The following is a 17,707-nucleotide window of genomic DNA, read 5'->3' on the forward strand; positions in this document are numbered from 1 at the left end:
ATCTGGGATCATTTATTTCAACACATAGGATCAACACTTTTAATGTTGCGATTATATTATAGATCTCCATCTCATTGCTGGGAAGGGATGTGATCTGGGCCCGGCCACCTCACCTCAACACATTGGTGGGAGGTGACAAGGCTTTATCTGTGGGAGTGGAGAGGCTTAGCTGCGGCAAGGAGGGAAGATGTCCCTTAATGCAGTCTGTTCTGTCTGCCTCGCTCTTTGGGTGAGGGGAAAAGGCATAAAAACACGGGCACAGTGACTCTCATTCTGGAAAGAGACTAGCTGGATTGTACCATTTGTGTGGGGTTGGATGGAGGATACTCTTTCTCTTTTATAAACAAGCAGGCACTTGCAGAGACTGGTACATTGAGAAACACAGTAGTACTGAGCGATTAGTGCTTATTTTCTTTAACATTAAATGCACTTTGCATTATGTGAGTTGAATGCTGTAACAACACAGAATAAAACAAAAGTCCCATGATGGTAGTGACTGGCTATTACTGCTTATCACTTATTAACCATCATTTATTCACATTACTTTAATACAATATTTCAGTTTTTTGTATTACATTTATTTTATTTGACTTTATTTAATTCCGGGCCATCATCTCATCTCTAGAGCTGCTGCTGTCTGACAAAAACAAAATGTTATTAGTTCTTCAGAGTAAATAAGGCATACTTTGACTCCTGAATACCAACTATCAATCACTTAGATCAGGTATTTTCAGGTAGAGATACCTTGTGAAGCAACTGCTCTATCTCTCTCGATTATGTATTCTTCCCTTTTACGTAGAAGGTGTAAAAGAAACACACAACGGACAATGGATTATGGTCATTGTAGTTAATTACCATGTTTTCTGTGCTAAACTAAGTAGAATATTGGCTTGCTGGAAACTACAACTGTGGGGTTGGGAGCTGACCTCGAGGTGTTTGGACTGGACTGAAGCCTGGATTCGACTCATGCATGTTTGTCCAGTTCAGACACATCTGCATAGTTTCCATGGTTGCAAACCGGAAACACCCACCCTCCTCCTCCCTCCCTCCTTTTTCCATCTCATTCATACAGACCAACTCTTCCATTCAGAAGCCCACTCCCTCTCTTCAACCCCCTCCTTTTCAACCTCCCCACCATTTTCTCTACTCTGTCAAGCTGGGTGAAACAGGGAAATGTAAATCTGCTGACAGACCCTCTTGTGTGAGGCCAGAAGAGGGGTTTGTAGGGGAAAACACTCCTAGACTGCAGCTCAATGGGCTTGTGAGGAGATTACAGTCAATTCACTGAGTGTAGTTTTGGTTGTGTAGTGCCGTGTCTAGAGCACTGCATTTGGAGCATTGTTGAACAAACAGCCATGTCATGAAAATGAGGCTACCTGAATTGTACAGTCCAGTTGTACAAATGTTCATATCAGTCCTGCTTTTCAAATGAAATGTATTTATAAAGCCCTTCTTACATCAGCTGATATCTCAAAGTGCTGTACAGAAACCCAGCCTAAAACCCCAAACAGCAAGCAATGCAGGTGTAGAAGCACGGTGGCTAGGAAAAACTCCCTAGAATGGCCAAAACCTAGGAAGAAACCTAGAGAGGAAACAGGTCATGAGGGGTGGCCAGTCTTCTTCTGGCTGTGCTGGGTGGAGATTATAACAGAACATGGCCAAGATGTTCAAATGTTCATTAATGACCAGCAGGGTCAAATAATAATAATCACAGTGGTTGTCGAGGGTGCAGCAAGTCAGCACCTCAGGAGTAAATGTCAGTTGGCTTTTCATAGCCGATCATTCAGAGTATCTCTACTGCTCCTGCTGTCTCTAGAGAGTTGAAAACAGCAGGTCTGGAACAGGTAGAACAGTTGAAACTGGAGCAGCAGCACGGCCAGGTGGACTGGGGACAGCAAGGAGTCATCAGGCCAGGTAGTCCTGAGGCATGGTCCTAGGGCTCAGGTCCTCCGAGAGAGAAAAAGAGAGAATTAGAGAGCGCATACTTAAATTCACACAGGACACCGGATAAGACAGGAGAAATACTCCAGATATAACAGACTGATCCTAGCCCCCCGACACAAACTACTGCAGCATAAATGAGGCTGAGACAGGAGGGGTCAGCTTTTGGATCTCCTCCCCCTCTTCCCCCTCTTCTGCAGAACCTGAGCTGTTAATGCCCTTTTACATCACAATGCTCCCTGCCAGCACAGGGCCAGGCTGACTCAAAGACCTGCTTTCCCCTCAGAGACCAGTTCTAGAGCAGCAGTGTGCTGGCTGGGGGGGCTGCCTGCCCCGCTCATCAATTCTTTCTCCCCCAGGCCCCCCCCCCCCACCTCACAGCCATGGCCATCCTGTGCAGCGTGTGATTGGCTGTGAGGCCCAGGCCAAGACCAGGCAGGGCTGTGTGATTGTGTGCAGCGGGTGATGTCACCCTGGCTCAGCTTCACAGCTCTGTGTTCTGTACTCTCATTCTACTCTCAGCCGCTAAACGCTTCGTTAGCCTTAAACAAAACTGCAGCGCCTGCCAGCTCTAAACACTTCCGCCTCKCGCTCTCTCTCTCTGCCGCCTCTCGCTCTCTCTCTCTGCCGCCTCGCGCTCTCTCTCTCTGCCGCCTYGCGCTCGCTCTCTCTGCCGCCTCGCGCTGAGCTCTTGCTCTGTCACAGACCCTCTTTTTCCTTATTTCTCTTTACCTCTGACTATCTTTCTCCCTGATATCTGGTTTATTTCATCTGTCAGTGCTCAGATTGACGCTGTCGGTAGTATTTGTGATTTTGAGCACTACCAAAGGCCTCTAACAGAGTAGAGGGAGAGATGTGAGGGAGGGATGTGAGGACAGCCATCTTGAATGGGGTTCATTGAGCCTCCCCGTCCCCTCTGTGTTGTCACCCCTGAATGGTCCTTTCAGGGCTCCAGACTAGCAAGTGGAGACCACCTAACCTTCCACAGGGAGAGAACTGGGCCAGGTCCGGGGCATTTAGACTTCTGTATTACACAGACAGACATACATACAGTGAGCCAACCAAGCTCATCACACCGATCCTGTACTACAATAGAGTTACTCATTTAAAAGGCCACCCAACAAGACCCATTCAGTGTCACACACATTCAGATTAACCAGGTTTCCATCCAATAAAAAAAGAAATGTCTTTCAAAGATGGTTCGTAAAAATCCAAATAAATTCACAGATCTTCATTGTAAAGGGTTTAAACACTGTTTCCCATGCTTGTTCAATGAACCATAAACAATTAATGAACATGCACCTGTGGAACGGTCGTTAACTTCTCTGGGATATGTGGGACGCTAACGTCCCAGTTGGCCAAAAGCCAGTAAAAATGCAGAGCGCCAAATTGAAATAAATACTATAAAAATCTAACTTTCATGAAATCACACATGAAATACACCGAATTAAAGCTACACTTGTTGTGAATCCAGCCAACATGTCTGATTTCAAAAAGGATTTACGGCGAAAGCACACCAAACGATTGTTAGGTCAGTACATAGCCACAGAAAAACACAGCCATTTTTCCAGCCAAAGAGAGGAGTAACAAAAAGCAGAAATAGAGATAAAATGAATCACTAACCTTTGATGATCTTCATCAGATGACACTCATAGGACATAATGTTACACAATACATGTATGTTTTGTTCGATAATGTGCATATTTATATCCAAAAATCTCAGTTTACATTGGCGCCATGTTCAGAAATGCCTCCAAAATATCCGGAGAAATTGCAGAGAGCCACATCAAATAACAGAAATACTCATCATACACTTTGATGAAAGATACATGTTTTACATAGAATTAAAGATACACTTGTTCTTAATGCAACCGCTGTGTCAGATTTCAAAAAAACTTTACGGAAAAAGCAAACCATGCAATAATCTGAGACGGCGCTCAGATAGAAACAACATTTCTCCGCCATGTTGGAGTCAACAGAAATTACATCATAAATATTCCCTTACCTTTGATGATCTTCATCAGAATGCACACCCAGGAATCCTAGTTCCACAATAAATTGTTTTGTTCGATAATGTCCATTATTTATGTCCAAGTAGCTACTTTTGTTAGCGCATATAGTACACATATCCAAACGCTCGCGCAGATCCAGGCGAACGTCGGGCGAAAACTTCAAAAAGTTATATTACAGGTCGAACAAACTTGTCAAACTAAGTAGAGAATCAATCTTTAGGATGTTGTTATCATAAATATTCAATAACGTTCCAGCCAGAGAATTCCTTTGTGTCTATAGAAGTAGTGGAACGCAAGTCGTTATCATTGCGGAATGCGCTAGACCAGGAACTGGCTCTCTGCCAGACCACTGACTCAAACAGCTCCCATCCGGCCCCACATCACAGTAGAAGCTTCATTCACCGTTCTACAGACTGTTGACATCTAGTGGAAGGCGTAGGAAGTGCAAACAGATCCATATCCCACTGGGATTTCAATAGGCGATGAGTTGAAAATCAACCAGCCTCAGAATTCTCACTTCCTGTTTGTATTTCTTCTCAGGTTTTTGCCTGCCATATGAGTTCTGTTATACTCACAGACATCATTCAAACAGTTTTAGAAACTTCAGAGTGTTTTATATCCAATAATAATATGCATATATTAGCATCTGGGACAGAGTAGGGTGCAGTTCACTCTGGGCACGCTATTCATCCAAAGTGAAAATGCTGCCCCCTATCCTAGAGAAGTTAAGACACTAACAGCTTACAGACTTAGGCAATTAAGGCCACAGTTCTGAAATATTTAGACATTAAAGAGGCCTTTCTACTGACTCTGAAAAACACCAAAAGAAAGATGCCCAGGGTCTCTGCTCATCTGCGTGAACGTGCCTTAGGCATGCTGCAAGGAGGCATGAGGACTGCAGATGTGGCCAGGGCAATAAATTGCAATGTTCGTACTGTGAGACGCCTAAGACAGCGCTACAGGGAGACAGGACGGACAGCTGATCGTCCTCGCAGTGGCAGACCACGTGTAAGAACACCTGCACAGGATCAGTACATCCGAGCATCACACCTGCGGGACAGGTACAGGATGGCAACAACAACTCTCCGAGTTACACCAGGAACGCACAATCCTTCCATCAGTTCTCACACTGTCCGCAATAGGCTGAGAGAGGTTGGACTGAGGGCTTGTAGGCCTGTTGTAAGGCAGGTCCTCACCAGACATCACCGGCAACAACGTCTCCTATGGGCACAAACCCACCGTCGCTGGACTGGCAAAAGTGCTCTTCACTGACGAGTCGCGGTTTTGTCTCACCAGGGGTGATGGTCGGATTCGCGTTTATCGTCGAAGGAATGAGCGTTACACCGAGGCCTGTACTCTGGAGCGGGAATGATTTGGAGGTGGAGGGTTCGTCGTTGTCTTGGGCGGTGTGTCACAGCATCATCGGACTGAGCTTGTTGTCATTGCAGGCAATCTCAACGCTGTATGTTACAGGGAAGACGTCCTCCTCCCTCATGTGGTACCCTTCCTGCAGGCTCATCCTGACATGACACTCCAGCATGACAATGCCACCAGCCATACTGCTCGTTCTGTGCGTGATTTCCTGCAAGACAGGAATGTCAGTGTTCTGCCATGGCCAGCGAGGAGCCTGGATCTCAATCCCATTGAGCACGTCTGGGACCTGTTGGCTCGGAGGGTGAAGGCTAGGGCCATTCCCCCCAGAAATGTCCGGAAACTTGCAGGTGCCTTGGTGGAAGGGTGGGGTAACATCTCACAGCAAGAACGGGCAAATATGGTGCCATGAGGAGGAGATGCACTGCAGTACTTAATGCAGCTGGTGGTCACACCAGATACTGACTGTTACTTTTTGATGTTGACCCCCCCCATTTGTTCAGGGTCATATTATTCCATTTCTGTTAGTCACATGTCTGTGGAACTTGTTCAGTTTGTCTGTTGAATCTTATGTTCATACAAATATTCACACATGTTAAGGTTGCTGAAAGACGTTTCTTCTTTTGCTGAGTTGACATTTCTATCCGACATGTAATGACAGGCCTGATGGAAACAGCAAATTTGTCAGTAAACTTTCCAAATGTTGACAAAACAAAATACGCTAGACAAGGTGGGATCTTCTTGTGTCTAAAATTGAATTATGCAATATATAAATATTGACATAGTAACCATAATATCGAAGTAAATTTGGAGTCACGATGACATGGTGTGTGTTCCTCCCACTACGCCTTGGAAAAGCATGCAGTTTATTAGGTTACAGATGAAATAAGTTATGATGAACTTCACAGGGTGGTGAAAGTGCACGGTGATGAGCTTGACTGTCGTTAGCAAAAATAGAAATGATCTGTCTCTTTGTCTATATTAATCTCATCATGTATCCTATACCTGCACTGTATCTGCCAGCTGTTGGTTAGAGCACACGTGTCAAGACCAGAGTGGGCACATTCGCTATATAACGCAACATTTTTTGTGACAAAACCATCAGTAGAGTTGAAAATGCGATGGAAACCCATTTAACTTGTATTTTTATTCAGTACATGGGAATTTAACTGCAAAGTAATTTTTATGTGCCCTACGTCATCACACAGCCTTTTCGCTTCAACAAGTCAATTTGATGGAAACACATCTCTGATTGTAAATCTGCATACCACCAGAGATGTGTTACCATCAAATTCACTTATTGCAGATAAAAAGCTGTGCGTGATGACGTAGTGCACATAAAAATTACTTTTGCGGTTTCTCGCTTAATTCATTTTAGAATATTCGCATTAAAATCTGTTGCCAATTGGATGGAAACCAAGCTATTGATGCACATTTAGTTTACTCCTTGTTTTGGGAATGCATTTGACTTTTCTCTTGTTTCTGCCAGTTCCCATAAGAAGTAGGCCTTCACACTTTTCTTCCTTTGGTTTCCATAGTAACTGGTGTCTGTTTTGGGCCAAGATTCTTTTCGGTACATCGTTTGGGTCTCTTTCTCGGTTAGAAAGCAACAGAGAATGAATGTCAGTGAGAGTGGTGACTGAGGCACACACTGACTTGGTGGAAGAAGATTATACAATGAGTGAGTGAAATCCTAGCTGTGAGTGAGGGTGATGGGGTCTGTCTGAAAGTGTAGCTCTACCCAGGTCAGGGTGGTTTAATCCTGATTCACTCGTGTGGTGAGTGGCCCATATGGACCATCACTACAACCCCCCCCTCCCCTCACTGTGCTCTTGTCCCTAATGGCTCCGGTCCACAATTACATTTCTCTGGGTTTTGAAAAATTCATGTGGTTCTGAGTGGTGCTCAATTATGTATGAGTCCTGATGTTTTGGACACCTGAACACTCTCCATCTCTCTTTCTCTCCCTCTACAGGGTGTACCCCAGCTGCCCTGTGCCAAGGCCCTGTACAACTACGATGGCAAGGAACCTGGGGACCTCAAGTTCAATAAGGGTGACATCATCATCCTGCGACGCCAGGTGGATGAGAATTGGTACCATGGAGAGATGGGTGGAGTCCACGGCTTTTTCCCCACTAATTTTGTCCAGATCATTAAGCCGCTGCCGCAGCCACCGCCACAGTGCAAGGCCCTCTACGACTTTGAGCTGAAAGACAACGAGGCAGACAAGGACTGCCTGCCCTTCACTAAGGTGAGTTGTAGGCCACTGTACAGACCACAGCCCTACCACATAGGACATTTTCGCTAAAGCTGGAACTACAGTTTCTAACAAGAGTTTTAATTACAACCTATACTGTTTTTTCTAAGCTGTAATTTTTCTGAGTTTGGAGCATCTAACAGCTCAACAACTGTTGATTGTAAAACCTCTGTGGCTTAACCCTGACCAAACCTCAGTGAAACTGTGTTCCTCTGTCTCTTTCTGCAGACGTGTCCTACGGATGCAAGGCATTTTTCCTCCTAGTGTAGAGGACCAGTTATCCACTCACACATCTAGAACTAGACGGCTACTGTACCATTGCTAAATTACTACATTTATCGATCTATTCTAATCAACTGAAACGGTAGATTAGATCTTTCTATCATTGGCTTTTATAAGCAGTCAGCTGTCTTATATCTTTATTTTATTTTTTTACCTTTATTGAACTAGGCAAGTCGGTTAAGAACAAATTCTCATTTACAATGACAGCCTTCCGGGGAACAGTGGGTTAAAGGCAGAACGACAGATTTTTACCTTGTCAGCTCGGGGATTCGATCCAGCAACCACTAGGCTACCTGCCGGCCCCTTATGAGCAAAAACTGAAACAAACGAAAGTGCTTATCTTGTTCCTTTTTAAACAGGATCCACTGTACTGTATTACTCTAATAATGTAGCCTAACTGGGCACTTCTGGGAGTTTTAATAAAACATGGTCTCTCTCTCTCAGCCTCATTATTCTTCTATCCTGGGTGTTTGTTCCTAGAAGATCTGAAAATCTCCTAGTTAGCAGCATCTTTAATGACAGTCTTCCCGGTAACAAGCTCTGCATCTTTTCTCTTCTAGGATGATATTCTGACTGTGATTCGCAGAGTGGACGAAAACTGGGCAGAGGGAATGCTGGGGGATAAAATTGGAATCTTCCCTATATCATATGTTGAGGTAAGCGAAATGTTCCTCCAAGTCTTAACAACCGGAGTGTCCCTGATATGTTCAGGCAAGCATTTTACCTCCGGTAAGAGGTTGGAAAATGCTGAGTATGTTAGTGCAATCTTTTTGTTGTTGCTTTGTTAGACATCTTTCAAAATGTACACATTAGTGCTCTCCCCTTTTGCTTCACCCTTAAACGGTCACAATATATTTCACCAAAGTACTAAACATGCCATTAGATTGACTGGTCATTGAGCACCTTCTGAGCAGCTTTCCAAATTCCCATGTGCCCCTTAAATACAGCTAGTGTTTGCTTTAAAAAGCTTTAGCCATCTTTAGCTTGACATCCTGAGGTAATTCACCATTGTCCTATAAAAGCTTCCATGATCACTGCTGAGAGAACTGTCTGCTGGTAGGAACCTTACCTGTGTAATAGATCTGGGCCTGGTTTCCCGATAGTGATGGAATTTAGGCTTACGAGTGTTTTAACAATGCATCTTTCCTACAACGACCGAAGATGTAACATGCGTTTCCCAAAACACCACGCAGAGAACGTTCGCTAAGTGCGTGTTGAGGCGTGTCGATACTGATAGGATCTAAAGAAAGCTGATCCGAGAGCAGCGCTGTCTTTCTCCATTCAAATCTTACATTAACAATGGAATTATTCCACAATACTGATGACGGATCAGCTCCTAGAAAGATATTATCATGACTGCACAAATTGAGGCGGCTTACCCTAATGCACTAAAATCAAGATTTGGCACATCATTGCGCACATTACACATGAAATATATTGAGGCAAAAATTAGACAGCAGCCTGCAATTAGGAAAATAGAACTCAGTTGAATGAACATGAAATTGATTTCAATATTATTGAATTGTATAGGCCTGTAGCCTATACTGTAGGCTATTTATCTTTTAAAGCAGTCTGTTTTCATTTGAAGCATCTTCCTGGTTGTTGAGAATAGGGAGTTTCAGCACCTCGTGAAAGTGCTCGACCCACGTTACGAACTTCCCTCTTGCACCCATTTCAGCAAACAGATAGTACCCAGTCTATATAAGCAAGCCAAAGCAGAAGTTTGTAATGAATTGGCCATTGGCCCTGTGTTGTGCTTATTTAAGTGACAGCCCATCACATTACTCCGCAGTGGGAGATGTACCGTGCTACAGACCCACCCCCTTTATGAGACTCACAAGTGCGCGTTTGGCAGTGAAGGAGGCAGTGTCATGGTGCATTCGTAACCCAGATGGAAGTGGGAATTTACCACATGCGACTGGGAAAAATCCACTTGAATGCCCCTCCAACTGGTAATCCCTTGTGGGAAACTCCTCTATCATCCTGAGCACCCACTTCTCCCAAATGGTAACCTCTAACATCATCTACTAAGGAAAAGGCCTCTAACAGCATTTTCTGCAGTTAAATGTAACAAAACATTATTTATAAAAAGCAATATATTAATGTGATTTATGAACTCTATAATTTGTTTGCCAGCATGATAGCTGTACTTTTAGTTTATGGTTGCAGCTTGTTGGCAATTTAGCCAATCAATTTTCAAGTCACATGAATGCATCCAACTGGCATTTATGACTTCACAACTGGTAAATTCCCACCTTCCACATGGTTACAAACGCAGCATCAGAGTGGAACCTTGAGAGGCCTAACATAACAATCGTGTCACAACAGACAATGCCAGAAACATTTGTGAATGCTGAAGATTGTTAACTGCATTTAATTTTCCTGTTGTACCGAAACCGAACCGTGACCCCAAATACGTACTGAACCGTGGATTTGGTGAATTGTTACACTTCTAATGGTAGAGAGAAGCCCGGGGGTGGGCAGAGACTTGTCATAAAAGGAAGAGCAATTTGAGAAGAGAAGACATTTTCCGTGTGAATGCTTTTGTGAAGGTTATCTTTGACTCTGACATTGAAAATTACATTTTTAGAAGCAGAGGAGAATTTAAAAAATGTTTCTTCTCATTTTTCATGGCACTATTCATGTGACAGATTTAGATTTTTCATAATATCCCAAGGGTGGATATTTTGAAGGGAACGGATGCAAAACAACTAATGGATACAATTGACCATGTTTTCACAGCAGAGAAATACAACGTTTTCCACCAAGAAATAACATTTTGACTCGGGTCTCGCACAGGTTACATAAACACATGTGCAACTGATGACTACTGTACATTCAGCATATGTCATACAGTAAACCRCTTTCTTTTTAAAACTAAATATGAGCAATTCTGGAACTGTCATGGAGGACAAGCTATAATACATTTTTTTGTAGCCACACTTGATTGTGTCTGACTGAGTTATTTCTGTACAGTGGTTTTATACTGATACCCATTCTATATTTGGTTGTATATACTTGGCTGTATATCTGATCTAGTGCTACGTGTGTACACATTTAGCACTGTCTCTCCTCAGGATTGGTGTGAAATTCTCCACTTTTATGTCCCAAGTAGAGGGAGAGCAGCTCGGGGCTATCTGTGTCGTGGAGTGCTCCCTCGTTCTCCCTGTGATTAGCTAAACCCTTTTTAGTGTTCCTCCKTTGATTCCTACCTCACATGAAAGGCTGCTGTCTGCGCCGCTGCCTGCCTGAAACCGTTGACTCCCACTCCCCCTGAGCCCAAGGTTCTCTCTCAACCCCCTGGCACTGGCAGCATTCTCAGCCTACTGCTTTCTCCCATCAGATAAAGGCACAGGGTGGTTCTTACTACAACTAGGTTTATTATGAAGAGTGACGGCTTTCATTATCATATTAACGACAACGACTCCTTTTCTCTCCTATCTACCCCAACCCATCCTGCCCTCCTTTCCTTCCCCTCTTCCCTCTCTCCTCCTGTAGTTTAACACAGCAGCGCGTCAGCTGATTGAGTTGGACAAGTCTGGGGACTCCAGTGAGGACTCTGGCGAGGGGGCCTCATCGGGACCCCAGAGTAACGGTGGCCCCCACCGGGCCGGGGAGAAGAAGAACAGTAAGAAGCGCCACTCGTTTACATCCCTCACCATGTCCCACAAGCCCTGTCTGGCCCCGCCCCCCCAGAGACACTCCATGGAGATCAGTGGGCCCGTCCTCATCAGCTCCTCCAACCCCACGGCAGCCGCACGCATCGGAGAGATCAGCGGAGGACTGTCCTGCAGCGCACCCTCACAGGTGAGATAGGGGGGAGGGGAGGAGTAAATGGGAGATAGTAAGGGAGGGCTCTTCTACAGCGCACCCTCACAGATGACATATACTGTATGGTGAGATGAAGGGGAAAAATGGAGAGGGGAGAGGGCTTCTACGTTCCTCCTAGTCCAGTGTCTTTGTACTGTTTGGTTAGGGGTATTCAACGAGGAAGCCACTAAATGGAGAACCTTATGTCTCTCTGAAGTACTCTGTATGATCAATGGACTTGTCCAGAACCCTGACTCTATTGGCCCCATTAATGAATTCCTCCAGAATTGACTGCATATTTTTGTTCTGAACAATACTGTCCCCTTAAACCAGAATTGGAAAACCATCATCTTGTCCAGCATAGCAGCTCATTTGTCTATGTTTGGGTGTCTGTACTATGGACAAGTGTATAATCACTGCCATTTATTTCATGGGATAGCTGATGATAGACTGTCTTGGAAATGGATGTGCTTCTCTCTGTCACCAAGTCTGTTATAGCCCTCAGTGTTTGTCCAGCCTCCTGCCCATGTCGGCTCCACACGGTCCATCTGGGCCTGTTAATCAGGGGTAATGAGTGAGAGAGAGGAACAGGGGGAAACAATGAGCTCGCAAAATACTCACGCAACAAGCACAAACAAGCAGATTCAACTAACATTCTTGTTTTCATCCGATGTTTGTTTCCCTGACAAAGATTCCCAGTCTCCTTCTGTTACCACACACTTCCCTCCCTCTCTCCCCCCGTCATTCCTAACAGGCCATCGCTCCGTCCAAGCGTTTGAAATCATGGATGCGTGACTCCACTCACCCGCAAAAAAGACTGTAGCTTAGCCCCCGAGGTTTCCACAGCAACCTCAGAATGGCAACAAATCACAGCTGCTCTGTGGTTGCCTGGCACTGTAGAGAGAGAGGGGCTGGGGACATGACAGACAGACAGTCAGACAGATTTGTCAGCGTCTTAGGCAGACGTTCTGTGACCGACGGAAGCTGTGAAGTGAGGAAACCTTTAGAATGTTGCTTAGTTTTTTGCAACTGAGCAGAGAACAGTGTGGAGGAGAACTGCCTCACCCCAGCCTGCCTGGTATACAGAGTAGGGACTTTTATACTGACATTGCAAATGACCATACACTCGTTATATGAAGATCGGATGTTGACTTCATCTTATCAGTGTTTTTTGGTTTGAAGTATCTCAAAATAAGTATAGTCTTTCTGAATTTTTTTTTTGAATTAAGCCAACAGGGCTTAGTCTATGGTTTGACAGCATTCATATTAACGTAACATGCAAAACATTACTGAGTTACAGTTCATATAAGGAACATCAGCCTAATCTATGGATTTCACATAATTGGCAATGCCCTCCAATAATATTGGCACCCTTGGTAAATATGAGCAAAATGGGCTATGAAAAATGTTTCTTTGATGTTTATCCTCTTGGTCTATCATTCAAAATATTCACAAAAATCGAACCTTTAATTGAAGTAAAATGATTGAATAAAATGTATGTGAAATAAATTAAATAAATATTTTTTCTCCGAAACATGTGTGCCACAATTATTGGCACCCCTAGAAGTTCTTATGAGTAAAATCTAACTGAAGTATATTCCCATTCATATTTTACATTTTTAAGTTCATCTGAGTGATTAGGAACACTTAAGTGGTAAGCCATGACTTCCTGTTTTACTGGGGTATAAATATGAGGTGACAAGTTCCCATAGTCATCCTTCACTATGGGAAAGACCCGAGAATACAGTAAGGATGTGCGACAAAAGGTTGTTGAGCTGCACAAATCAGGAAATGGCTATAAGACAATAGCTCAAAGGTTTGAAAATGCCCATTTCCTCTATCAGGGCAATAATTACGAAATTTAAAGCAACTGAAGATGTTAGCAATCGGCCTGGAAGAGAACGTGTGTCTATTGACCCCACGCACAGTGAGGAGGATGGTTCGAGTTGCCAAAGAATCTCCAAGGATCACAGCTGGAGAATTGCTAGTTGGGTTTTGTGTTGGGTCTTGTACATAACCACAAGTTGTTTGGGAGGGTTGCCATAAAAAAGYCTTTGCTGTCATCAAACAACCAACTCAAGCACCTACAGTTTGCCAAACGTTACTGGAACTTTCAATGGGACTGGGTTCTATGGTCAGATGAGACCAAAATAGAGCTTTTTGGATACAAACACCAGAGATGGGTTTGGCGTAGACAGAAGGATAGCCATGCCAAAAAGTACCTCATCCCCACTGTGATGTATGGTGGTGAATCTTTGATGTTATGGGGCTGTTTTTCTTCCAAAGGCCCTGGACAACTTGTTAGGATACATGGTATCATAGACTCCAAGTACCAGCAGATATTAAATCAAAACCTGACTGCTTCTGCTAGGAAGCTTAAACTGGGCCGTGGTTGGATCTTCCAGCAGGACAATGATCCAAAGCACACCTCAAAATCAACACACAAATGGTTCACTGACCACAGAATCAAGGTTTTGCCACGGCCATCTCAGTCCCCTGACCTGAACCCCATAGAAAACCTGTGGGATGAGCTGAAGCGGAGAGTCCACAAGCGTGGATCTGGAGAGATTTTGTATGGAGGAATGGTCTCAGATCCCTTCCCATGTGTTCTCCAACCTCATTACGTATTATAGGAGAAGTCTCAGATCTGTTATCTTGGCAAAGGGAGGTTGCACAAAGAATTGAATGAATAATTGTGGCACACATTTAAGATAAAACTTTTTTTTTTAAGAATTCATTTTTTCTTCCAATTATTTATCTTTAAAGGTTTGATTTTTGTGAATATTTTGAATGAATGGCCAAGAGGATAAACAATGAAGACATTTTTTTTTACAGCCCAGTTTGGTCATATTTTCCAAGGGTGCCAATATTAGTGGAGGGCACTGTAGATATGCATCTGTTGGTCACAGATACCTTAAAAAAAAAAAAGGGTAGGGGCGTGGATCAGAAAACCAGTCAGTATCTGGTGTGACCACCATTTGCCTTATGCAGCTCAACACATCTCCTTTTCATAGAGCTGATTATGCTGTTGATTGTGGCCTGTGGAATTTTGTCCCACTCCTCTCAATGGCTGTGTGAAGTTGCTGGATATTGGCGGGGAACTGGAACATGTTGATCCAGAGCATCCCAAACTTGCTCAATGGGTGATATGTCTATGCAGGCCATGGAAGAATTTTCAGCTTCCAGGAATTGTGTACAGATCCTTGCAACATGGGGCCTTGCATTATCATGCTGAAACATGAGGTGATGACGGCAGATAAATGGCACCACAATGTGACTCAGGATATCATCCTATGCATTCAAAATGCCATTGATAAAATGCAAATGATGTTCGTTGTCCATAGCTTATGCCTCCCCATACCATAACCCCACCGCCACCATGGGGCACACTGTTCACAATGTTGACCTATCAATGAAATTAAACTTTGGAGTACTTTAAATTAAGTTATGGGCAGAACGACAAATTCAACTCCATCTTTCATCGAATCAGATGGCTTATTCATCACAAAACCATTTGATGTTGCCAAATGTTTTAATGATTATTTCATTGGCAAAGTGAGCAAACTTAGGCAGGAAATGCCAACAACGAACAGTGAGCAGTTGTATTCATGCACAAAAAACGAATAATGAAAGAAAAGCATTGCAAGTTACAATTTTGTAAAGTTAGTGTGGGAGAGTTGGAAGAATTGTTATTGATCAATAATTACAAACCACCTGGCATTGACAACTTACAGTAAATGGAAACCTACTGAGGAAGGTAGCTGACTCTCTAGCCACTCCTTTTTGTCCTCAGGCCTGGAGGGAAGCCAAATTAATTCCGCTACCCAAGAGTGGTAAAGCAGCCTTTACTGGATCTAACAGCAGACCTATAAGCTTGTTGCCAGCTCTTAGAAAACTGTTGGGAAAATAGTTTTTGACCAAATACAATGCTATTTCTCTGTAAACAAATTAACAACAGACTTTTCAGCATGCTTATAGAGAAGGGCACTCAACATGTACTGCACGGACACAAATGACTGATAATTGGTTGAAAGAAATTGATAATAAGAAGATTGTGGGAGCTGTGCTGTTAGATTTCAGTGCAGCCTTTGATATTATTGACCATAAACTGTTGAGAGAACTTGTGTTATGGCTTTTCAACCTCAGCTCTGAATCCATGATATGGCTATCTATCTAATAGAACTGAGGGTTTTCTTTAATGGAAGCTTCTCCTAATGTCAAACATGGAAAGTGGGGTGTACCGCAGGGCAGCTCTCTAGGCCCTGTACTCTTTTACATTTTTACCAATGACCATGCCTCTGGCATTAAACAAAGCATGTGTGTACATGTATGCTGATTTAACCATATACGCATCAGAAACTACAGCTAATGAAGTCACTGAAACCGTTAACAAAGAGTTGCAGTCTGTTTTGGAATGGATGGCCAGTAATAAACTGGTCCTGAACTTCTCTAAAACTAAGAGCATTGTATTTGGTACAAATCATTCCTTAAGTTCTAGACCTCAGCTGAATCTGGTAATGAATGGTGTGGCTGTTGAACAATTTCAGTAGACAAAATGACTTGGTGTTACCTTAGATTGTAAACTGTCATGGTCAAAACAGATTCAATGGTTGTAAAGATGGKTAGAGGTCTGGCCACAAAATAGAGATGCTCTGCTTTTTTGACACCACACTCCAAAAAGCAAGTTCTGCAGGCTCTAGTTTGGTCTAATCTTGATTATTGTCCAGTCGTGTGGTCCAGTGCTGCAAGGAAATACCTAGTTAAGCTGCAGCTGGCCCAGAACAGAGCAGCACGTTTTGCTCTTAATTGTAATCAGAGGGCTGATATAAATACAATGCATGCCAGTCTCTCTTGGCTGAGAGTTGAGGAGAGACTCACTGCATCACTACTTCGTTTTCTAAGAAACAAAGTGTTGAAAATCCCAAATTGTTTGCATAGTCAATTTACACACAGCTCTGACACACACACTTATCCCACCAGACATGCCACCAGGGGTCTTTTCACAGTCCCCAGAACAAATTCAAGAAAGCATACAGTATTATATAGAGCCCTTATTGCATGGAACTTCCTTCCATCTCATATTGCTCAAATTAACAGCAAACCTGGTTTAAAAAAAACAGATGACGCAACACCTCGCGGCACAACGCCTCTCCCCTATTTGACCTAGATAGTTTGTGTATGCATGTGTGTATGCATATGTAGGCTACGTGTGTCTTTTAAAAACATGTATGTAGTTCTGTCCTTGAGCTGTTCTTGTCTATTGATGTTCTGTATTATGTCATTATGTTTTGTGTGGACCCCAGGAAGAGTAGCTGCTGCTTTTGCAACAGCTAGTGGGGATCCTAATAAAATATCCAAACGCTCGCCCACACAACGCCATACACGCAGTCTGCAGTTGAGGCCGGTTGGTCGTACTACCAAATTGTCTAAAATGACATTGGAGGAGGCTTATGGTAGAGAAATTAACATTCTATTATCTGGCAACAGCTAGCCATCTTACTAGTGTTTGCTCGGACTCAGTACATTTATTAGCTAGCCATCTTACTTGCGATTAGCATTAGCGGCTAATACGATTTAGCCACAACTTGCTAATGAAAGACAAACTATGTAGATGTTTGCACATGTAAGAAACTAATTATAGAACGCTTGTGGATTTATATTAAGAAGCAAGTAGAAAATTGCCTCAACATTGATGCATGACCATGCAGAATGAAAGCAAATGTCTCATGGTCGAGCAACAACAAATGTGCTCCTTGAGTGACGGGGTGGGGCTAGGTCTGTGTGGAATGCGGCATGGAGAGAGAGCTGAGAGATGACTCAAATAGTGGAGTAAACTATCACATTTAACAAACCAAACTACCGTTATAAAACTCAAACCATTCCAGTGTTTTACTTGCTATATTGTATTTACTTCGCCACCATGGCCTTTTTTTTTTGCCTTTACCTCCCTTATCTCACCTCAGTTGCTCACATTGTATATAGACCTATTTTTCTACTGTATTATTGACTGTATGTTTGTTTTACTCCATGTTTA

General features: G+C 43.3%; 1 protein-coding gene across 2 annotated transcripts in view; it reads left to right on the forward strand.

Annotated features, from left to right (window-relative positions):
- Nucleotides 1-17,707, forward strand: part of LOC111975649 (E3 ubiquitin-protein ligase SH3RF1-like) — a 74,765-nt gene that overhangs the window by 25,809 nt on the left and 31,249 nt on the right. For both annotated transcript variants that reach the window (XM_024004119.2, XM_024004120.2), the window contains exons 3-5: nt 7,300-7,575; nt 8,424-8,519; nt 11,362-11,670. In XM_024004119.2, coding sequence (XP_023859887.1) covers nt 7,300-7,575; nt 8,424-8,519; nt 11,362-11,670 — 681 coding nt within the window. The remainder of the gene's footprint in view (nt 1-7,299; nt 7,576-8,423; nt 8,520-11,361; nt 11,671-17,707) is intronic.

This window comes from Salvelinus sp. IW2-2015, linkage group LG16 (assembly GCF_002910315.2).
Source record: "Salvelinus sp. IW2-2015 linkage group LG16, ASM291031v2, whole genome shotgun sequence".
In the NCBI taxonomy this organism is placed as follows: Eukaryota; Metazoa; Chordata; class Actinopteri; order Salmoniformes; family Salmonidae; genus Salvelinus; species Salvelinus sp. IW2-2015.